A 25,776-nucleotide genomic window follows, 5' to 3' on the forward strand; every position below is an offset into this window, starting at 1 on the left:
GACAAATCTTCGCAGTATTCTTTTATTTTTTTGGTTTGTTAATGATTGTTATACCAAAATACCAAATACTAATTTGTTTTTATTTTATTATACCAAATAATAAGTGTACATTTTTGAGCTTGACAACCTGAAACTCTCTTGATTTCATGTGGATTTTGCACATTTCTCATAAATATCTAAGATACTGAACTAAACTAATCAACAATAGGTATACAAAATTAAGTACAATATTATTGTATTACAAATCAAAACTGAAATCATAATATAATACTTAATATAGGTTGCTCTAACAAAATTTTGCTTGAAATTTTTAGTTGCAAAATATCTATGATCATAATCTACATATAAATAAGTAAATAATATATTGTATAGACAAATATTTTGACTCCAAAAAGACAGCGAATAATGATTACCTATAGTTTTAGATAAAGGGAATAACTTAATCAAGTATGTTGATTAAGTAATTAACTAAGTCAACTGCTACGTTTCGTGACTAGTGATCGTAAATATTAACTTAGGTACAACACGGCTTGTCTTTTTATTCGTAAAGCAATTTATTAAAGGTTTACTTGTCCGCTGAATTATTTGAATTTAATTAGAGGTAATTTGTAAACAAATTTTGCAACATCGTGTAATTGTATTACAATAATTACAAAACTAAAGTAGTTAGCACATGTGACAAGCAAGCAAAAACAAAAATAGTACCATGGCTCACTGTTCCGTAATTTCGTGTACAGTTTATTTATTTATTATAATTATCAATTAAATTACTACTTTCTGATTATGGATGGGTTTAAAGTGTTTTAGGCGATATTTACCTAGTGTATGTGGAAACACAAAAAAATTTTTTGGCAACATTTTTCATTTTGAAGATGAAGATGATCAAAAGATGAAGTAATTACTTCATCTTTTTAATCACATTCTTATTAAGTACAGGCATTACTTAACGTCATGCTTTGAAAACACCAACTGCTTGATTTCTGCAGAAAATAACAACGTTGGTAAGCTTGGTAAGCTCAGACAAATTGGTAAGTAGGTAACTTACCTATCAACGGATTACAGATAGATAATAATAGATTGATTATTATTAATTTCGGCTGTAATTGCGTGATAAACTCGATTTTCTTTCATGAAAGGAATTTGGAAATAAAAAAGGATTCCCATAAGTTCCGGCGCGCGCAGACAATCGTCTCAGAAGCGACAAAATCTCAAAATAGATAACAGATGTCGGTATCGTTTGCAACCATTCGTCGTCGCACAACACGCGCGCCCAACCGTTGACAGATTGGACGTTTCAAATTTAGAACGCCCGTGTTTTATTTAAATTTTCGAATGAATTATTAAGTGTCGAATTTGGTACTACATTTTATTCCCGACTGTACAAATTAGACTCTCTTGACACTTAAAATATAAGTGTTGAATGATTTACAGTTACTAATTGCCTCATTGTGAAAATAAAAAAAAATTGTATAAAAATTTATTAGGGTCGTACCATGTACCTACCTACTGATACGTATTATGTGAATAATAAAAACGTACTATAATAAATCATACGATTATTGTTACGTTGTTAATATTTCGATACAGTTTCGAGTACATAAAAGGATCGTGGTCTCGAGTCTCGTCGGGACTGCGGTGCCGCGGTCTGCGAGAGATGAAGTTGGAGCTGTCATGGGCAATATCGAACTACCCGCTTTCTTGTTCTTTTCGTAGGAACTTATCGGGCAATGAATATGATGCCCAACATACTCTTCCTTCAAGCAAGACGCCCCGCCTGGGTTCAATTACCGCGGCGGGTAAAATATGAAAATCTATTATTTCTAAACTGGTCCTGGTCTGTTCTGGTGTGAAGCTTCGGCCTTGACTAGCTCCACCCTACTAGCAATACCGTGCCGCCAAGCTATTCAAGGTTTCGGTACGATGTCACTTAGAAATCAATAATAGGGATATGAGGTTAATAAAAACTGCCATATCCCTTCCAGCTTATCCCGCTTATATCTTAGACTGCATCATCACTTACCAGCAGAGATAATACCAGTTAGGGTAAAATAGCAGTCAAAGGCTAAATTCTATCCGAGTAAAAAAACAAATGCTGATCAGAAAAATACAAAACTTTGCCATATTGTGAAAAACTAGTGGAACTAATTTACGTACCTAATACAAGTTTTTAAACTTAGTAGGTACATATTGTAAAGAAAAATGCAAAAGTTGCGCCCTAAGAGCAATTTTTTTATATTTCTTGTACAATAATAATATGTTACCGTCAAAATTCAGTGAGGTTTCAGTTAAATCGAGTAACTTCTGGATAGCAATTTATCATTGTCAATCCATTCGCTTGCTCAATTAAACCCGACAGCCTCTTGATTCTCGAAAAACGTAGTCGAATGTAGGTACCTAAAAAGTTAACGTTTGATAGCTTTTAAATTAAGTTCAATAACCTCTGGTTGAAATTGTGAAATGTACTTGTACTAAATTATAAACTAGCTTATGTTTGCGACTTCGTCCGCGTGGACTACTCAAATTTCGAACCCCTATTTTTTCCCTTAGGGGTTGAATTTCAAAAAATGCTTTCTTAGCTGATGTTAATGTCATAATAGATATCTGCATGCCAAATTTCAGCCCGACCCGTCCAGTAGTTTGAGCTGCGCGTTGATAGATCAGTTAGTCAGTCACCTTTTCGTTTTATATATTTAGATACGTAAATGTGGTCTATCTGTTACATTTTCACGACCCATCTATTTCATGGGTTACTGGTTATATATGATAGGTACAAAGCTAGCTTACATTCCGGAGAAGGCTAATTTTTATCCCGAGAATTCTCAGAGTCCATACGGGATTTTTAAAAACTTTAATCCACGCAGACGTAGTCACGAGTCATAAAAAAATGTCGCGTGACTGAATTTGATGCTAGAGCCTTTTGACGAGGAATGCACCAATTTTGCTTCCGGTATTAAAATCGTACTTGATGAGAATGATAAGCGATAAGAAAGCTGGAACTGAATTCTTCAAATCGAAACGATGCAATACATCATAAATAGTAAAAGTAAGTACTAGTATAGTCCGCGACAGGTTGAGATGGCAATCGGAGTATGAGTCCGGATTAGCGCGGGAGCTGTGTGGGTGTGCGGGGTGTTCCCTCCCCGATTGCCATCTCGACATGTCGCGTTGACTTGTTTAATTCATGCGACTTAACGATAGTTTTTTTTTGTAATTTGTAGTCGTTTCTTTTTGTAATTTGTAGTTGTTTTGTTTTCTGTACATCACTACCAACAGTGTGTTTGTTTTTTTGGTTGGTTGGTTTGGTTTGTTGGTTTATTCTTCAATCACGTTGCAATGGAGCAACGCGTTTTGCATGTGTATGTAAAAATCATGTAAATCATGGAGAGTCTCCAGGTGACTCTCCCATGTCACCTGGACATGTGGCAGTGGCATGGGCTACTTTTTGTAACGGAAAATCAAAGAGTTCTCACAAAATTTTTAAAAACCTAAATCCACGCGGGCGATTTTGCGGACACACGTTAATAAAAAACATCTAAAGTAGTATACTATAAGTGCCTGTAAAATTATATTACTAGGACCGTTTCCGTTTAAAAGGGAATTTCTCTCGTGTCTTATCGTATTATCGCCAAATGTAGAAGATGAGATGCGACGAACGTATAATTTTATTATCGTGAGAATACCCCGTGCATCATCTAGAATTTCAAAACTCAATTTCCTTTCGATACATTTCTTATAGATTTTACATTTCCGCCTTAGTTAGGCTACTCAACACACGGTCGCAAGACTAGGGGATTATAAAAGGCTTTTGCCTGTTGTTTAAAAATGTCTCGTTAGTGTAAAAGAAGATTAATCATTCTGAACATAATCAGCGTTTTTAATCTTCTTGGAATTTATACATACATATATTACAAGATGATGCCCGCGACTTCGTGCGCGTAAGTTTTGGTTTTTAAAAAATCCCATGGGAACTTTTTGATTTTCCGGGATAAATCTATCTATATCCGCCTCTGTGATTTACAAATTGGCAGTGAAAAGCTAGTAGACAGACAGAGACACCAACTTTCGCATGTATAATATGTAAGTAAGTATGGATGGATATTTGATTCAATGTTTCTGCATTTTTACAGCAGCAGCATCTGTCAAAAAATAGCATATCGCGATATTTTGTATGACTCAATACAAGAATTGTCCATTTAACGCTCGTAATGGCCTTTATTAACAATACTTTGTAAACGAACATTTGGCAGTGTGCAAGTGTGCTTATTATTTTAAGCTTTTAATTGACAGGTTATAAGTTTCTGGGTATGCAGACTAGATATAAAAAGTTGGAAGTATATATAAACTAGAATACGAAGAAACCTACATTCAAATACGATAGGTACGCGTGTGCGAGCCCTTATTGTATTACAATGCGATTTGCTGGATATTACTCTGAAATAGATCTCGAGACGAAAATATCCGCGGCGGTAGGTACTTTATGATTGCCACACTAAAACCTATTTCATTTCCATTATATTATGTAATATTCTAACTATTACAGTGTATGTGCACAGTGCAACAGCGTTTTACCGGACCCACTGTCAAAGGGCGCGCGGTCAGGCACTAAAATATGTTGATGGTTTTTTGGGTCTTTATTTTGTTATGCACCTTTATAATTTGTTGGTATTTGTCGTGTTTTTAAACTTAGTTCGCGGTTTAACGACATATTTTCATGTATATAATGGTCACAAACCACGATTAATTAATTAAAAAAAAAAAAAAACATTGAACCCGTTATATACATTAAAATTTGTCGTGTTGTTTTGAACTAATGGAGGTGTAGTCAGTAGGTTTTCAATGATGGAATACCGATTTATTGACACTTATTTTTATAAGATCATCACTCATCATTCTAAAACAAAAATTGACGTTGATGATGAAGAAAAATGTAGTTTTTAACTAAAATCAGATTGAAAAAAATTGGAATAGTAGTTTTGGTGACCATAAGAGAACAATTTTGAATTCTTAATATTATCACGAGACTTACTTATCCTATCAATCTCTTGGCAATTTTTTTAAAGATATTCTGGCTATGCTCTTTTTAGAGCAGTGACGTAAAGATATCGGCAAACTAAGTCAAAGAACAACGATAAAAGCAAACAATAAATTGACCATCCTGGCGGTAAAGGCGCGGTAACCGCTATTGAATTTAAATGGTATATTTAGACCACAAACACACGCCTAGAGCATAGAAACGAGAACATTTCGGGACACTCTTAGAGAGAGACCCAGCGCGTACCAGGCCTTCGTTATTTTATAAAAGCTGAAAGTTTCTCTGCATATTGTCCCCAGCACAGGGAGGAACGATCAGCGACGGTGAAGTTAGGATCATGGTGGCTTTGGGAGATAGCAGGTTACAATTTTTTTACACCTTTATTACCTGTTATCTCCCAAAGCCACCATGATCCAAACTTCATAGTTGCTGATCGTTCCTTCCTGTGTTGGGGACAATACGCAGAGAAACTTTCAGCTTTTATAAAATAACGAAGGCCTGGTACGCGCTGGCTCTTAGTCCATATGCCAACGACAGCGATGTTACCAAAACAAAAGACCAAAAGTTACGCCATCGACATAAAATTTGAATTTCAACTTGGAAACAGATAAAATCTTTAAACTACTTATTCGTTTTTGTGCGGTATTTATACGGTATACCCAGCTTTTATTGATTTTAATAAGAGATCGTAATTTTAAATGACTTAATTTATTTTTATTATTTATTTTTTCATATAAAATTTCTGGTAATCAAGATCATTCTGGTTAATAAGTACCTACCTACCTATGTGAAAATATTGCTTTAAGATTTTAAAAAAAAATTAAATCGTTTTATAAAAACTTCTAAAAATATATTAACGTGTCTTTGATATTCATATCACATATATTTATATTTGTATATATAGTATAGTTATGGTTAGACCAAAAAGTTTACGATCAATCGCACTCCTTATGTACTATGGAGTGTATAGTAATTTTTGTAGACATTTTCCGTGTTCAGTAGGAATACTTCAAATGCATTAATTAAGCTAAAATTTAGTTGCCAACTTCACCTATCTGTAATCCGGATTGAGAAGAGGTAAAACAATAAATAGTCGATGCTGATCCGAGTTCGCAAACGTCTCCATCGAACTTTAGTCGCTTTAAAATGGGCATAAATTGTAAAACTTCGGAATTATTTTCCTTCTCCTCTCTTCCTTGGCAATTTACTTCGTTTTTCCAGTTTCATTATAACAAGTTTAATTGAAGACCGCGTCCGGTACATAAATTTAAACTTTAGGCATGCATTTTAATCCCCTTATAGTAGTCGACTGTACGTAACCGCCACACTAAATGAGTTCCCTAGTTCGCTAAACGTTGTTGTAATTAATAATGTCGCTGAAAGTTTAACTGTCTATGTAATGCAACAAAATATTTATGATATTAGGTAAACCCTATATATTATGTAGATGCAAAATTAACTGTTCGTAGGATATTCCAACAGTTCAGCATCAGGAGATTATCTTTAAAGTTTATATAAAACTTCTACAAAGAAGTTAGTTCTACTTAAAATCTGTGAGTGCAATAAATATTACTTATGAGTTTAGATTTATCTTTAAGTCTTAGGAAAGTTATAAATGCTTGCAAAAATACACTAAAACTCATAGTATTTATTTTATAAGCAATAGAAAGTACATCTAGTAATAAGATCCATTCCACAAACAACACCATAGCATTGATTGCAATAATTAATATTTAAGTCATAGATTACAACACAAAGGGAAATATAATTTTATTAATTCCTCAATCACTAACAACAACAACTCACTATCTCACACTCACCAACAGCTAACTCTCTCGAGGTGATAACGATGCTGCATTCTTATGCACGTGAGTCATAATGAGACCTTACTCGATGTGAAAGCTGCTTGAAGTTATCGACATAGTTTATGATTATTTGTATGACAGTACATCATAATTGTGATCCTCGTATTTAAAGTAATGTGTTTGTGTGTAACAGAGGATTCACTATACCGATACATACAAAAGTAATTTAATCATATGAGTATTAAGCAAATTAAGAACGTATATCTAAAAAATTTCAAGCCAATTTCCAAATACTCTGCAGTGCAATGAACATATTTAGGTTACTGTAGATACCTGTTTTTGTAAAAACAAAAATTGTTTTCCTACAAGACTTTTATCGACTTTTTCAAAGATTAGTATATTTTTGTCTCCAAAAAACAAGCAATAAATTTCCCAGTATTGCACTTTAAGATAAAATCAAACAATTAAGTTCGTGTGGCGATGCGTGGGTTTAAAGGATTGCATGTGTAAATTATTCATGACATATGAGGGACAAGAAAGGACAAGTCCTGTATTTGGTTCTTTTTGTTAAGAGGGCAAGATTTAATTTTATGATAGGCATGAGAAACCTTAAACGAATTAAATACACTTCTTTGGGCCGATTTTTCAATCGCCAAATATGATTTAACAGGAATTTATTGCTTTGGCAGTTTTTGTCTTGTCTATGTATAGGAAATTTTAGGAAATACATCAAAACGACAAAATTAATTCACCTACAGTTAAAGTTTATTTGGCGCTTGAAAATAAGCCCAATAAATAATAAACTTTGTAAATAAAAGAGTTAAGTTGTGTTAAATTTACAGCTGCAACGTCATAAAATTAAGAGCAGTAGTGAATTGAATGAACCACCGCAAAATAGTATAAGAACACAATAAAATTAATTTATAGGCAATACTAATCACGTCGTAGTACTAAAAGTCGTTCCCCCGACGTAAGGCAAGTTTATTCAGCAGCCGATGCAGAATTGCGAACTCTATTAAGAGATCACGAAGTTAAAATAGCGTTGCACGCCGGCAGGCATGAACAAAACATGAAAGCCAAGAATACAATGGAGAATATGGAACTACTTGAATTAGAAAAGGAAGAGCACTTATGTGTGGAAATAGCCTATAAGGAAAGCATCTTAACGCCTTTGTTATAGGTATTATGCTGAAGTTGGAGATAATTTTAGTATCATCTGCATGGCTGAGTCGCTTAATAGATGGTGTAAGTATTGAAGTTGGTGTAGACGTGCATGACTTTAACTAATCTGAAACTAAAGTGGAAGATATAATTTCATCTCGAAGCTGTTTGTTAATAAGTTGTAGTTGCTGTTCGTGATAGATTCCGATAGTTAGCTTACGATGAAACTTGATTAGGATGATTAATTAAATATTACTATGCTTGTATACTTAAGTTAGGTATTCAATGATTAGGATAAACAATCATCAGTTTCATCGTAATTCCAAAATACTAAAGTAGCAAAAAGAGCAGCATTGACGACGTATCAACCGCACACAGCAAAAAAGAAATAAGAACTAACGATTAAATCGGAGACTCAGTAGAATTGGTCCTATAAAGAGATGGCAAATCACAAATAGCCCTGGCGACGACGAACAAAACAAGAAACGGTAGCACAATAAGACAATGTTCCGTGTGCCGGGTAAAGGCGACGTCCAAGAGGATTTATGAGCGGTTTCACCTGCCCCCTTATTTCGCTAAGTCTAACTCGGATTCATTCATGTAATGTCTTTGATTCATGTTCACTATTCTAACATTGAGACAGTGTATAGAATAGTTACTCAAAAATATTTTTATTTTTATTTTTCCTTTAAAAAATATTTACCGTCGTTATGACAAAGACATAAGAAAATGCATGATGTTGCATTTTGACGTGACAATAAAGATAAATGTGTTTGCTATTTTGTCAAGAAAGTCTTTGCTTTAGAAAACAATTTTGCGCGCTTCTGCACAAACACAATTTAGAGAAGACGGCATTTCCCAAAACAGCAATACTTCATTCCGCTTCAGACATGGCGATCACGACATACGGCAAATTGGAGTATTCCGAGAAAATCTAGAGCATCTCGGAACTTGCAAATGACAAATATCCTTAGATTTCATTCTATTCAAAGCTTAAAAGACAAATTGCACTCAGTGACAATTTTTTAAAGGAAAGTTAAAGATGTGTTAAATTTAAAACGCAAGCAATTAAGATTTGTGCAATGAAAATATTATTCCAAAGCGATTAAATTTGCTAAAAACTCGAGTTCAGAATTAAGACAGCAATTAATGTAAAGCAAACAACTACATTATACGTTTTACAATTAAACATAAATAACGTAATCCCTAAAGATCAGACAAGTCGTTAATCCGAAAAGAGCTTCATTGGGGAGATAGCGTTAATGAATTTCTTTCATTGAGTATTCACAAAGCAACGGCAGCCCGCTTAGATGTGAATCGGCCGCGATTCCTACAGGAAAAAATAAACAAACTCCGGTCGCATCAAATTGCGCAGAGTAAGTGCGAAGCGAGGCCCCGCGAGCACTTTCTCATGCAAAAGTCGAACGGTTACTTGAATTCTTAGCTGAACCACTTGTCGGTTTTACGAGCGTAGAGCGATTTAATCCACTTAAAACGCGAAGCACAAACTCAGAGCCGACAAAGCTCTCAGCCGCTCTCATTTAAAAATGGAAATAAACCCTCGGCCATCTTCGACTCGACGCGCGACTGGTTGAATTCTAAGTACGCTTCTCCAGTGGATAGCTACTGATTCTTTTTGGCTTGACGGATAGCATCCTGGTCGTTCACCTACAATACTAAGGTATCTTCATTTAGCTCTATAGACTCTCAACCAGCTAAGACCGACATCAGTATATTAACGGATTTTCACTTTACTACACTCTCAGATTTTGTAGACTCTTCACAATTAAATCAAATCGTCGATATAACAACCCAAAGTGTATTTTTAAAGACGTTATTAATTATCTTTTTAAAAATATTATATTATTTCATATTATTTTAGGTTCTATTAATTATTATAGTCAAACAAATCAAAATGGGACAAGTTTATAAATCAATCTTTATCGAATCTTCTATATATATGAAAATAGAGTATCAACATGTTTTCTGAAAATGTTTCATCAGTGCAAACTCACTGTAATTCGTAAAAAATATTTCAGAAAACAGATCCTTTGATTCATTACCTCCTTATAAATTCTACCTACTCAAATGCGAGTACCAGCAGAAATGTAGCTCGTCATAAGATGATACTTCTTACTTGCTGAATCAGCTGTGTTTGTTCAGAGAAATGGAGAAATCTCGCCGGAGGTCATGTTGTTGGTTTGCAGTTTGTAATGAAATACTTTGTTTACAGTGAGGTGGGTGTTTCGTTTATTTTATTTTCGACCGCGGTGCTTACCGATTAAACTTGTTTGGTGTTATTAACTTCGATTTCGCGTGCCAACATCGCTCGTTCAAATATTTCGTAAAGATAAAATCTCACCTTTCGAAATACGAGTAAGTATTCTGCATTGAATTAATGTAGTTTTATATATTAAAGAACTGTAAAGACTCTAATAAAGAAAGATAATTTTCTTAAAATTATGAGTAATTTTCAATTGTAAACTTTGACAGGTCTTTAAAAAAATGTGATGTTACGTTTTATCTCCTTTACATTTGCAATTTACTGGAATAAACTTTTAAGAGCTATTAAATATTCAGCTTTTGCCTAGATTTTACCTATATTGTATTCGAGTAGGTATAGCTGTTATATTATAGTAAACTATAAAGTTGTTATATTAGTCAATAAGTTTCGGATACTTTATTACTAATTTACTAACATTTATAACAATGTTTTGCATAATAATTTGGGTTGCTCTACCTTTGCGTTTTCGTATCGTTCATCCGATTGTGTTGAACGATTTTAAGTCAACGGTAATACTCGTGTAGCGGTTGTGGCACTTGCGGGGCTTCTGAGACGGTCAAGCGGCTTGACGTCAAGCACGTAGAGCCAAGCATTTTGACCATTTACAAAGTTTCCTTGATGCTTGCAGTCAAGGATTTACGTGCTTGATGGCGATTAATGCGATTTTGTATTTTTGCTTGACGCGACGTTTGGATAGTTCGAGAAATGAAAAAAGTGCCTCTTACTGACTTAAGTTGCTTGACCGGTGCATCAAGCTCACATCAGGCTGCTTGAGCTAACAAAACAAAACGACGTGCTTGACGTCAAGCTGCTTGACCATCTCGGAAGCCCTTTTCATAGTACCATCAATGTACAATGGAAAGTGTGTATGTCGCATTACAAGGCATGCCGCGCAATACCTATTTATTTCTAGAAAAAAATACATATTAAGAAAACTTTAATTCTTATTTTTTGTCTAATGTTTTACTTTATTATAGGCCGGAAACAAAAATTTTCGTTATTCTTTTCGGTTGAAAGTTTTAATTAATTGCAGTAATTTAAGATTTTTTGCATTGCTAATATAAATTTCCTGCTATAATTTGGACCCACAGTATTTAATTGTCCAGTATTACACTCTTGTATTTTTTCTCTTTTTCGGGCTTCGGCGGAAATTGCGTGGAAGGAAGCGACCTCGAGTTAAATAGGTCTCTAGGCGTCAGATAATTACGGTTTTTATACTTTTTCCGGGCTGAAGCTTTAATAGGCAATGTAATTAGCAGAATGTAACTTTTAATACCAATTATAGCGCTTAGAACTGTTTTTATCTTATACCTATACTAGCTTACGCTCGCGGCTTCGTCCGCGTGGACTACACAAACTTCAAACCCCTATTTCAACCTCTTGAGGGTTGAATTTTCAAAAATCCTTTCTTAGCGGATGCCTACGTCATAATAGCTATCTGCATACCAAATTTCAGCCCGATCCGTCCAGTAGTTTTAGCTTTGCGTTGATAGATCAGTCAGTCAGTCAGTCAGTCAGTCACCTTTTCCTTTTATATATTTAGACTAGTCCGTGACTTCGTCCGCGTGGACTACACCGATCACCTAAAAAACAATATTAGGTACCTCTTAGGACATACATTTTCAAAAATCCTTTCTTAGCGGATGTCTATGTCATAATAGCTATCTGCTTGCCACATTTGAGCCCGATCTGTCCAGTAATTCGAGCTGGTGTTGATAGGTCAGTCAGTCAGTCACTTTTTATTTTTACTTTATACCGATTGGTATGGTTAGAATATTATTTTACATAATATTAATTATTTTATTGATGAACAGCACAATTATTATTTGAAACCGAAAAGCTAGTAAATAAAAAAAAAATTCAAATTATACAACGATGATCGGACTTTGATTTCACAAACAATTACGTAGAATATTCACTCATTAAAACTGATAGAAATTTCGGAGTACCTAACGCCTAATGGCGGAGTATTAACAATCACTACCCATATTATAAACGCGAAAGCGTTTGTTTGATGGTTTGTTGGTTTGTTAGTTAGTCCTTCAATCACGTCGCAACGGAGCAATGGATCGACGTGATTTTTTGCACGTGTAGACCTGGAGGCATAGGCAACTTTTTATCCCGGAAAATGGAAGAGTTCCCACAGGATTTTTAGAGACCTAAGTCCACGCTGACAAAGACGTGGGCGATGCCCACGTCTTTGTCAGCGTGGACTAACAACGTGCGTAACAACAATTATTGTAATACTAGCTGATGCTAGTATTACAATAATTGTTGTTAATACTTTTAATTAATTGCCATTGACTTATATTATATTACTTCGTAAGGACAGAGTTATTGAACAAACAAAATGGTACCGACTCATTGGTGCATAAAATGTTAATTATACACCAATGCAACCTCAGTGACGTCTGGATTGCAAACGGGCAGTTCATTAGTATCTAAGAAGTGGCACTGATTTATTTGGTTTCTAAACCGTGAAAAATTTAGTTCGCTAGACCATATCTTGTCATTTATATCGATGTTAATTGCATGTTTTTTTCACAGGATGGTGACCGCGGTTATCTAGAAGGCCTGGCATCACGGTATGCGGATTTGTTTTCAACGCATTACGGCGATGTACTGGATCACCTCGAGGAACTGAGGAGGCACGAGTGGGAAGAAATGTCTCCAAGGATGAGGGTGCTGGGGGGAACTGGAACTCCTCCATCAGCGAGTCCTGGTTCGCTGGCGTTAAACAATTTGACGACTTCGCATTCTCAACCCATCTATGTGCCTGGTAAATATTCGGTGAGTACCTATATTAAAGTAACTAGGTACATACTAGATTATGCCCGCGACTTCATCTGCATAGTTTTGGTTTTTTTTTTCTTGGAAAAAGTTCGTTTTTTCGGGATAAAAAGTATCTTCGATCCAAGCTATCTCTGTACCAAATAAATGATGCCTACGCCACGACTTCATGCGCGTGGATTTAGGTTTTCTCCAATTCCCGTGGGAACTCTTTGATTTTCCGAGCCATAAATTATTAGCTTAGGTATATCAGTTCTGTGAATGCAAGCTACCTCTGTACCAAATTTCGTCAAAATCAGTTAACGGATGGGCCGTGAAAACGTAGCAGATAGACAGACACACCTTCGCATTTATAATATTCAGTAGGATGGATGGATTATCACTTATAATCGTTTAAAACTAGCTTATTCTTGCGACGTCGTCCACGTGGACTACATACATTTTAAACCCCCATTTTACCCCCTTAGGGGTTGTATTTTCAAAAATCCTTTCTTACCAAATGCCTTCGTCATAATAGCTATATGCATGCCAAATTTCAGCCCGATCCGTCCAATAGTTTGAGCTATGCGTTGATAGGTTTATAGATCCGTCAGTCAGTCAGTCAGCTTTTCCTTTTCTGTATATAAGAAGTAGGATGGATAGATTATAACTTTTAGTTTAAAATAGGCCCCCTGCAATTATAACATGGTCATCAGTCATCACTAAAAGCGTGATATTCAAATATATTATTATCATTACTACCTCAATACGAAGCAAAAGCCGAGTAAGTTCCTTTTATCAAGCTATTGATGTGACCAGTTGCGACCTTCGGGTTATCGTCAGTGAGAAGTCAACGTATTGGTGCAAAATTATTTTCAACTTTACTGACCAATTAAAGATAAACATATTGAACATTTATTAAAGCTATCAGTGAATAACCGTTATAGTTTATCGGAATATTAATCTACGTAGTTATGTAGTAGGTTATATTGGGCTTTACCCAAGCTTGAGACTCGAAGGTTTGAATATGGAACTAAATTGTGTGCATGGAGTTTGCATTACAAGCATGCATTGGACATCCTACTGCCGATTTGAACAAGGTACAAGGCTCAAGTCATAATCCATATCCATTTATATGCATTACGATACATACTGCCATATAAATATTGTTACTATAAATGCGAAAGTGTGATTGTCTGTCTATCTATGTATGTTATCTTTTCACGCTCAACCGCAGAAGCGATCTTGATAGATTCTTGCGATAGAATACTTTATATGCCAGAAAGTCATAGTTTACTCATCACAGTGTTACTAAGACGATATGGCAGATGAAGTTGCGGACTTGAGCTAATAATAAATAAGTCGTAAACTGTTGTGTATGTAGAGCTAAGACTGAGGCCACACAATGCGTTTCCGGTACGTTGCAGTTGCGGCGCCGCGCAGCACCGCGCTGTGGATTTCAGTATTGGGTGCCACACGTGCACTGCGTTGCTGCGAGTGTGCGGTGCGGAGCTGAACGACGTTGTAACGCATCGTGTGGCATGTAACAGGGATTTCTATGCAGGATGACGCAGCGGCACCGCTCAGGCGCCGCACCGCCAATGCAACGCATCATGTGGAGCACTCTAAGCAAAAACAGTTATCAAAAATTCATAAAATACATACTAATATTATAAATGCGAAAGTGTGTCTATCTGTCTGTCTGATAGCTTTTCACGGCTCACCCGTTCAACCGATTTTGACGAAATTTGGTACAAAGACAGCTGCAAAGACAATAGGCTACTTTTTATCTAGAAATCAAAGAGTTCCCACGGTATTTTAAAAACCTAAATCCACGCGGACAAAGTCGCGGGCATCCTCTAGTTAATAATATTTGATCTTTATCTTAAAACTAAGTGTACTTGGCATAAATGGGAGCTTGCTCCGGTGGTTCACTTCATACATTAAAAACCATATGCAAGCAGTTGTCTTGGGTAGTGCTAGAAGTGACTTCGTGACTATACCCTCAGGAGTACCTCAAGGGTCCATTCTAGGCCCCCTTTTATATAACGCCTATATATTTGACATTGGAAGCTGCTTCCACCATGCGCAATACTTAATGTTTGCGGATGACAAAAAAGTTTTCGCCAAAATACGTTCCATTGAAGATTGTTATAAATTACAAAAAGACCTCAATGCCTTGACAGAATACTACGCAAGGAACAGGATCTCAGTTAATGTTAAAAAGTGCCACCATATAACTTTGACTCGTAAAATAAATATAATTGAATTTGACTACATAATCAATGGCACAAACTTACCCAGAGTGACTACCGTTAGAGATCTGGGTATCCAACTTGATACTAAACTTTCAATGGATGTCCATATTGATAAGGTAGTAAATAGAGCTTACAAACAATTGGGTTTCATCAAACGGGTAACCCGTACTTTTAGTAATGTGGAATGCATAAAAACACTTTACTTCGCGTATGTCCGGAGTATTCTAGAATATGCGTGTAATATCTGGTCGCCTCAATACATAATATATGCCCATAGGCTTGAAACCATACAGAGGCAGTTTCTTAAATACTTAGCTTTTAAAGACTTTAAAAAATTTAATAGTTATGAGGAAGCGTGTACTCACTACGGTATCGGCTCACTGGAACATAGAAGGGAACAATGTGATATGTTGTTACTGCAAGCAATTTTAACCGGCTCAATCGATTGTCCTAGCTTACTCTCAGCCTTTTCATTTAATGCTCAACCTTCAAGAACGCGTCACACGCGCCTTCTAAATGTTCCCAAATCTAACTCAAATTATGCGCGAAATTCTATAATTCCACGCTTGGTACGTACTTATAACAATCAGTTCGCTGAGTTTGACTTATTTTACCTATCAAACAATAAATTTAAAAAGGAATTAAGAAACTATCATCGTAAAACAAAAAAAAGTAGCTAACATCTAAATATGCATGCAATCATACACTCCCATTTACACACACACACACATGCACACACGCTCACACATACTCATAAGCACACACTCTCACACGCATACACACACACATACAATCATACACACACTGTTGTAATTTTATTTTATTATTGTATATACCTACATTTATTCTAACTCTATTCTGTTAAAATAATTTAATTATAATTTTAAGTAATCTCTTTTGGCCTTCTGTTATACCTAGATTTAAATTTAAATAATAATTATGTATTTACGCTGTTGATTACTTTCAAATAAACAAAATAAACAAAATAAACAAAATAAATAAATCTTTAGGTAATTAGAGTAAGCAAAACTAACAAAAAAACCCAAGATAGTTCAGAACTCTCCAACCACAGATTAAAAAAAAAGAATATTAGCCATGTTAAATGACTAATATTCCACTTTCCTCTCCAACTAAGCGTAAAGCTTGTGCTAGGAGTAGGTACGACAATAGTGCAACGGGTGGGGTTTACACCGTCGACCTTTCGGTTTTCAGTCCACTCCTTTACCAGTTGAGCTATTGAGGCTCTCAAAGATTAGGGCTTTTCTAATCTGTGCTCCTACCCAAGTCAATGAATAACTTTTAATATATTTTGTATTCCTCAGCCGTCCAGTTGTCTGAACGACAAGGAAGAAGACGAGATTTACGGGTTCGGATACGGCGTCTTCGGGAAGCAAATGTTGCAGCGACAGCAGCAGCAAAAGCAGCTGCTACTGGCCCAGCCCACGCAGCCGTTGATTCACAACCAACAACACAATTACCAGAGGTAACCATGAAACCTTTAACTCTACTATGGGAAAGCGATAAAATTCTATATATGGAGATAGAATTTTTGGTTTTGTTTTAAAAAGGAAACATTCTATCCATCCATTACATTCGTAATGTTCTCCATAAGGTGTGTGAAGTCTGCCGATCCATATTTGGCTATAAAGTGGCGGACTATGGCTTAACCGTTTTCATTCCGAGAGGAGACCAGTTATGCTCAGTAGTAGGCGGAGGGTGGTTTGATCAAGATGACTGCTGGTTGGTTGTTCGGATGACGTCCACTGCTGAACATAGATCTCTTGTATAGAGACGTCCACGCCACAGTCTTGCGCCGCCTGAATCCAGCGGCACCCTGCGACTCATTTGATGTCGTCTGTCCACCTAGGAGTTTTCCAACGCTGCGCTTTCCGGTGCGAGGTCGCCAGTCTAGCACCTTGGGACCCCAATGTCTATCGGTTTTTCGAACTATATGCCCTGGCCGTTGCCACTTCAACCTGTTGAGCTATGTTGGTTACTCTGGTCGGTTTAAATGCATAGATTGTTTGGAATGTGTTTGCAAATGTAGAACAACAGGTCAGTATAACGATCGTAAAGACTCGAATAAATAAGCCATTATCAGCTACAAAGTGCGAAATTCGATATTATCGTAATTTCGGATCTGTTCCACCGTTCCATATCGTAAACTTTGCTTACTTTCAACTTCTAAAACAATGAACGGGAAGTGTTTAAAATAGGCCTTCTCTCATTGTAATAAGAACGAAGAATGATTTTGAATTAAAGTAGTAGGTATACTTTGTATTGTAAATTATTTGACTGAACAGGTGTACTTGTTAGATAAGCTTTTACGGGGCATGTTTACCGGCTTATCTAAATTGAAATCAGACGTTCGATTGGCGACAGGAGCTAAGATGGAGAATGCCTTGTGAGTCGTTAAATTGTGAAATGCATTCATAGGAAGGATTCAAAATATTTAGCTTAGCATACCTACTTTTATAGTAACCAAGCGATTTAACATTCCGCTTCGATGCCGTGTAGAAGCCAATAAGGGGTATAGGTTTAATAAAAAATTGCCATACCTATTCCAAGTTAGCCCGTTTCCATCTTAGAAAGCATTATAACTTGCCACCGGGTTAAGATCGCTGCCAACTTGTAATGGAATAAAAAACCTTATGAGTGTTGTGTTACTTAATGTTTTACTAGCTGATGCCCGCGACTTTTCGTGGATTTGTGTTTTTAAAAAATCCCGTGAGAACTCTTTGTGTTTCCGGGATAAAAAGTAGCCTATGTCACTCTCCAGGTCTTTAACTATACCCATGAAAAAAATCCTGTCAATCCGTTGGTCCGTTGCGCCGTGATTAAAGGACAAACCAATAAACCAACAAACACACACACACTTTCGCATTTATAATAGGGGTAGTGATATAGTAGGTAAAGTATAGATGAATCGTCCTCCGTGACAAGAGAGAAATAATAAGGCTAAACAAAGTATACCTGAAACTTGAAAATTCATCCAGCACTGACATTATTCAACGTTCTATAACAGTACCCAACAATACAAATATACGACTTTGATATGCTAGGACAACCGCACAAAATTACCTTCATGTACAGGTAAGTATGTTCTATTCATCGATATAAATGACAAGATTTCGTCAAACGAACAAAATTCTTCACGGTTTAGAAACCAAATAAATCAGCGCCAGCCGCCACCGCTTACCTTGCGATACTAATGAACGACCCGTTTGAAATTCAGACGTCACTGAGGTTGCATTGGTGCATAAGCACCAATAAGTCGGTGCCATTTTATTTGTTCAATAACCCTGTCCATACGAAGTAATATATAAGTCAATGGTTCTATTTAACTTCGCACAGTTAGTTTAGAACTTGAAAATAAAAACACAAATACAATAAAAATTCCATGTAGCACCAGAATAAGCTCGTTGTCGTTTAATTACCTCATTGTAGGCAGTAAAATAAATTTAAATTAACGAACCGAGAAATGCCCTTACGTTTCGAGGAAGTGGAATTTTGCAGTAATTATTTTAACTGAAACTAAGCATCTGTGTCACCGGTGAGTCGCATGGGAGATAAAATCAATTAACTACTATCCATTGCGAGTAATTTGAACACGTAGAGGAAAATTGAAATGAAAATGAAAAAATGAAAATCTTTTTTATTCGTATAAACTTTTACAAGTGCTTACGAATAGTCGGATGCATCTACCACTGGTTCGGAATTATATTAGTGCATAACTATGGACCAATAACTTACCAATAAAACTTTGTCGGCTATTCGTCCATTATTTGTTTTGTTTTAGAATGAAAACTTTCGTGAGTGTACCCTAACTCTAAAAATAATAATAATAATATAATTTCTAAATAATTTTAAATACATATCGAAAGCTCTATTTGCATAGAAGCTGCTACTAAATGGTATTAACAGTCGCTTCAGTATTGAGTGAACATACATATCACAAAATATGTCGTCGCTGGCAGCAAGCACGCTACAGCTTAGTGGTCAGAGTGATCTTAGATCCCAGGAGACGCCGGTTCGACTCCTGCCGGTCCGCAATTTTTGATATGTATTTAAAATTATTTAGAAATTTCCTCGAAGTGTAATTAAAACACCATAAATTTATAAAAAATATAATAATATAATTATTACACTTTTTATGAATATGTACTGGGCAACGGCTGTAATCTAACGTTGTGTGCACGGTTCGTGCGCGTGCGCAAGTGTGGATCAGCTTTAACGATTTGGACGGATGGAACTGTGAATAGTGCCTATCCTACCACCATCCAATTCTTTTTTGTGTTTCCTTTAGCTAGCATAGCAATATCACCATGCTTCAAGTAGGTACAACGACGTTAAACATGTTGTATTGCATGTCATGCCATTTTTTGTTCACACTATACACCAAAAACGATTGTGACACTAGAAAAAATATATCTAAAACAATAAAACTACAAGTATTTAATTTATAGGTAGTGTAGCGATCAAATAAAAAAGTTTTCTTTGTTTTCAAGTACCATTAATTACTACGATCATTTAGAATGATTTTGACTTGGTACCTAGCTTTTCACAAGTTTTATCGAGCAACAAACAATATGTGATACTTCACAGTTTACATAAATTGTTTGTTGCTGAAAACTTGGCGTATAATGCAGTGTAGGTTTATGTAAAATACAACAGTATTTTACCTGCTTATTCATTTCTTTCCGCTTCATATCTCAGATTTACAAGAGTTTTGCATTAGTAGCTAACGGAATAGCTCAAAATCACGGAAATGGTGGTTAAGTTATGTATACTATAATACCTACCTGTGTCAATTATAAGTAACGTAGTAAAACATGTTATCGTAGTAAAATAGTTTTATACTTAAATTTCGCATTTTTAATTGCAATTTTATTTCAGCCTCACTACGTATAAATCTACATACACCTACATCTACTTAGTTTATGCAAACATTATCCATACTTTTTTATATTATTAATGCGAAAGTGTGTCTGTCTGCCTATCTGCTAGCTTTTCACAGCCCATCCGTTTAACCGATTTTGACGTTTGGTGCAGAGATAGCTTGCATTCCACGGACGGACATGAGCTACATTTTGCTCCAGAAAATCAAAGAGTTCAGACGGTAATTTTAAAATCGAAAACCACGGTGAAAGAAATCGCGGGTATCATCTACCTATTTGGTACAGAGATAGTTTGCATCCCGGAGACGAATACGAAGTAATATATAAGTTAATGAATATAGGCTACTTTTTATCCCGAAAAATCAAGCAGCTCCAAAGGGGTTTTTAAAACAAACGCGGACGAAGTTGCGGTCATCATCTAGTCGCACTAATAATATAAAGATGAAAGTATTGTTGCTCTTTCAAGCGAAAACTACAGGATGGATTTGACTGAAATTTTGTATGGAGATAGATTATAACTTGCATTAACACATAGGTAACTTTTTATCTCGAAAAATCAATGAGTTCCCACGGGATTTTTAAAAATCTATATCCACGCGAACAAAGTCGCGGGTATCAGCTAGTTATCAATATAATCATATTAACTCTTTAAAGTTAACTATTAAATACGACTCTTATGATCAGTGGTCATAAATTTGTTAGCAGGAAATCGGGTATCACCTACCTTGTCACATTTCACCCACGCGCCCTCTGTCGAGTTGTTTGATGCTAATTAGGTCCCGACTCTCGCTACAAGTTAGTTCGCCTAATGAATTACCTCGTAAAACCTACGATGGCGTGCTTCACTTTTGTATTATTTAATAAAGATTACATGTAAAGTGGTCTTTTGCTTCGACAGACATTTTATTTGTAATGAGAAGGAGACACGACTTGTCTGTCGTTATTTACTTATTGCTGGCGATTACATGTAAATAGCTTTCTTACTTCGACAGTAGGCGCTGTTTCGTCGTTTTTTAATTCTCGTATGAATAAAATATATGCGAATTAATTTGTCGAATTTCAACTTGCTTTCTTGATGGTTGCAACATATAGATAGATATCTAGATGGACGAATACACATTCTTTAGGTTAACTATAGATTCCTATTTCCTTGTAAACGTACAGATAGCTAGTCCTAGATACTAGGAGTTACGTAAATCTGTTTGTTTTTGTGTTGTTTCGGATTGACTATACTGCGTAGGCACTACTGGCCGCTACAGCGCCACCGGGGAGGGTTGGCGAATGCGAAGCTCCGCGTGGGGGTGAACTTATTGTACGCGACAGGTCAAGATGGCAATCATATCCAAAAATTACAAATTCTTCAGAACAAATTAATTAAAGCACTATATAAATATGATTGATTATTTAACACCCACTAATAAACTATACAAAGATACGAAAGTTTTAAAGATAAGTCAACTATACGCGCTTAAAACCTGTATTCTTATTAGAAAAATAATTACAGCGGCCATACACTCGCAAATAAGCTTTAAAAAAAGAACAATCACACACTATTTACGAAAACGCAACAAACTACATCTACCTAAAATTAGAACCAATTATGGAAAAAAGAATATTCTGTTTGAAGGAGCGCTGTTATACAACAATTTACCTGAAATAATTACAAAAAGCAAAAGTTTTGCTATATTTAAAAAACAACTGATCGAACATTTACAAAAAACCTAAATGAATATGTTAATGTGACCTCTTCCCTATATACCAGTATTGTAACCGTATGAATGTTCTGTCCCGCTAATTCTTTTACTACCTACCTACATAATTATTTTTTGGAGCATTAATGTTAGATATTAAGTACTAGATAGTGACACTTAGATACCATGTAATACCATAAATTTAAGTAATTAAATTAATGTAAACAGTAATTCTCGATATATAAGTGAACTGTTGTGTTCTTTATTGAGAAATAAATGTCTTTAAACCGAAACCGAATCGTGGAGGGAACGCCCTGCACATCCGCATAACCCGGTGCGGGCGCGGCGACGTGCTGGTGTGCGGGGCGTACCCTCGCCTCATACCCTGATTACCTGTCGCGGGCTAAGTATACTATATATGCTATATATTGTTAGACGGATAAAAACTAGGTGATTGTATTATCTATGGTGTGCTCTGCGGAGTAGCGAATCTATGGACGAATACGTCACTCTGAAATGGCGCGTAAAAGGAGGTGTTTGCTCTTGTGTTGATATAAATAATAATTTCTATGTGAACAGTGAATAAAAGCCTACTAAAGTATATCAAAGTGGTTCTCATTCTAATAATATATGTATATGCCTATCTACCACTTATAGATAAAAAGTCAGTAGTTGAATAAAACAGCTTCTGGCGAAAAATTCTATTGTCTACGTGGGTGTGAAATAAGTACCAACTCAGTAAAATAAATAGTCATATCGAATGTACTTCATCTCAACGACCGACACTCTCGGATCGAATAGTGGGTGTCGTAGTAGCTATTAAAGAGAAACAAAATATTGTAATAATGTAAACTATAGTGGGTTTTATAAAAATACACGAGGCAAAATAAATCCTACGCTATTCACAAGAAAGTTTAAAATGTTTACACTCATTGCGGATAAAATATAAAATACTCTGAATTCAAATATAAAGCCTTTATGAAGTTGTAAATATGTATTGCATTGAAGTTTTGTTTATTTAACTGTTCTCAGGACTATAATTTGTGACTGTATGATAAAATAATGCCATAATAAAACAATACGCAGCTGCTTTATTGCAATAGCTATGTAGGGGTTTTATTCATTAGTTTTCATCAAATAAGGCACTGGTCGAGCGCGAACTTATTCTGAGTTATAGAAGAGATATCCAGAATTCCAGAGAGCTGTAGAGAATCTTATTAGTTTTACCTATATTGTAATTAAACGTCGAAAAAGAACTTGCAGTCAACAAGTTTAGCTACAGCATGATCTACCATGTACAATAAAAGTTCGAACTACGATAAAACGTAAGGTTTTCAGTAATACCCAAAAACTAAGACTTAATGGAAAAAGCCCGAAATATTCGAAAAGTTAACTTCAGATTATTATTAGCATTCATTTCAGTAAACCTCTTAATAACGTCTCTTAACTACGTCGGAAAATCTATCTCCATACCAAATTTCAGCCAAATCCGTCCTGTAGTTTTTGCTTGAACGAGCAACAAACATACACACAAATATAAATATATTATTAGTGTGACTAGATGATGATGACCGCGACTTTATCCGCGTTTGTTTTAAAAACCCCTTAATTGGAGAGGAAAGGGGAATATTAGTCATTTAATATGGCTAATATTCTTATATAAAAAACAAAAAAAAAAAAAACAAAAAAATGGTAGTGTGTATTTATGATATTAGATACGAACTGTATTATCTTTGGTACACAACGTATTGTGTATCATTAAGAATTTGAGAACATTATAGAGAACTCTCAGATTTTCTCACGATGTCCTTTACCGTGACAGCAAGTGATATTTTACCTAAAACGCACATAGCTCCGAAAAGTTAGAGGTGCCCGGGATCGAACCCCCGACCTCCGATTAGAAGGTGGACGTTCTAACCACTAAACTTTAATGCAAATAGTATCATAATATGATCAATGTAATAAGAAAGAATTTGTTCAATAGTCCTGACTATAACAAATTCTTATTTACATTGATGGTTGAATGATTGGATGCAGTGATAAATACCTGCTCAGTGCTCCATTTATCCTCGTTACTGTATATCTTTACGTTTAGTAAATTTATCTTGTTCAAAATACTTGTATCGCAATCGCACTACCGCTATTAAAGGCGTTCTTGACTAGCGTGGTCTTCAATAAGCGCGGCAGTCTCGCAACTCGAAAGGCATTAACAGTAGCCGGCAAGAAATATTGTACATCGACCTTTAGAATGAGATTTCGGCTTTCTGTAGCGTTGTCTCTGTCACTCATACTTATGTGACGGTTTGTCGATCTTAACGACAGAAACAACGCTCTCAGAAACCGCTATCTCTCTCTAAAGGTTGATATACAATATTTTCAGCCGCGTACTGGACTTTTCCGTGACCGTTACGAAAAAAGCGCATTTAGGCGCGGCAGCCTCGCAACTCGAAGGGCAGAAAGTAATTGCACAATGCAGATCGGCCTTTAGAATGACATTTTGGCTTTGTAGAGCGTTGTCTCCGTCACTTATACCTATATGACGTTTTGTCGGTCACAACGACAGAGACAACGCTCTACAAATCTGCTATTTTCTTCTAAAGGTCGAAGTGCATTACTTTCGGCCACGTAACTTTGCCATTACTTTGCGTGGCCGTAACCGAAAAAATACCTCATTCGATTGAGGTACCAAAACGGCACGTCTATGATCTATTTTTAAATTATTTTCTATTTTTGTATCGCAGCATACTAAACATTATAGTACATTAAAAATACAGAAGGATCTCTCCGCAAAGACGTTTAAATATATTATATTATAGCGACTCTGGTTACGACGCAGTAAAGAGCAATTCAGCTCGTACAGCACTTGACCTAAAATTTAATGAACCTCTCTTTCTAGCACGTAAACTCTTATTTTAGTATCTCTCACGCAGTTTACGTGCGCCACTCGCTGACCAAGTGAGCCCTTCCAGCTTTTATCACGTTTTCTTAGTTCGTGGTGCATCTACGAGAAGCGGTTTGTTTACTTTTTAAATCAGAGAAGAAAAAAAATAGATTTTACTAGTTTTACTAGTTAGACAAACCAAAGATTGAGTAAGGTTGCCGAACTTGTGGAGACTCTTCTATTCAATGTGAACGCGGCTTAATGATCTAGGATTTATCTAAGTGCCTGCATAAATGCGCAATGCTTCGTTACGTGTATCTCCAGTTGTATTAGTAAGACTGTGGTTTAAATTGGGACCGGTTATCGTTGCTTGAGGTTGCTTGCTTGTTTTATAAAGGCAAATACACGACCAACCATGTAAGAAGGAGGTTAAAGCATTTTCTCATAATTATGCGGAATCAAAACGTTCTGTATTTTTTTTGTGCTAAGTACTTAAAGTGTACAGTACGCGGCAGAAAATAATGTATATCGACCTTTGAAGGAAACAGCGGATTTGTAGAGCATTGTCCCTGTCGTTGAGACCGACAAAACGTCTTATAGGTATGAGTGACAGAGACCTACAAACCCTACAAAGCCGAAATATTATTCTAAAGGCCGATATACATTATTTCCAGGTAGTACGGTACACTATTTGTGCTAAGTACTTAAAGTGTATTATAAGTCATCATCATCAACCGATAGGCGCCCACTGCTGGGCATATATCTCCTATAGCGACTTCCATACGCCTTGACTCTTGTGCCACCTGAATCCAGCGGCTCCCTGCGACTCGTTTGATGACGTCCGTCCACCTAGTTGGGGGTCACGATAGATTACACATTTCATATTTTGCTAAAACAAATCCGGTATTTCAAGGAATTGCTAGGTATCCTATAGAATGACTGAAACACATACACAAACACAACACAAACACCCTGCCGGTAACATATAAGGTATATA

General features: G+C 35.9%; 1 protein-coding gene across 5 annotated transcripts in view; it reads left to right on the plus strand.

Moving 5' to 3' along the window:
• The window catches only part of SKIP (Shal K[+] channel interacting protein), a 149,360-nt gene that overhangs the window by 98,518 nt on the left and 25,066 nt on the right, over positions 1–25,776 (plus strand). For all 5 annotated transcript variants that reach the window (XM_034974026.2, XM_069502089.1, XM_069502091.1 and 2 more), the window contains exons 2-3: positions 12,830–13,072; positions 16,632–16,792. In XM_034974026.2, the coding sequence (XP_034829917.1) occupies positions 12,830–13,072; positions 16,632–16,792 (404 nt within the window). The remainder of the gene's footprint in view (positions 1–12,829; positions 13,073–16,631; positions 16,793–25,776) is intronic.

The sequence above is a fragment of the Maniola hyperantus genome, chromosome 12 (assembly GCF_902806685.2).
Source record: "Maniola hyperantus chromosome 12, iAphHyp1.2, whole genome shotgun sequence".
Classification (NCBI taxonomy): Eukaryota; Metazoa; Arthropoda; class Insecta; order Lepidoptera; family Nymphalidae; genus Maniola; species Maniola hyperantus.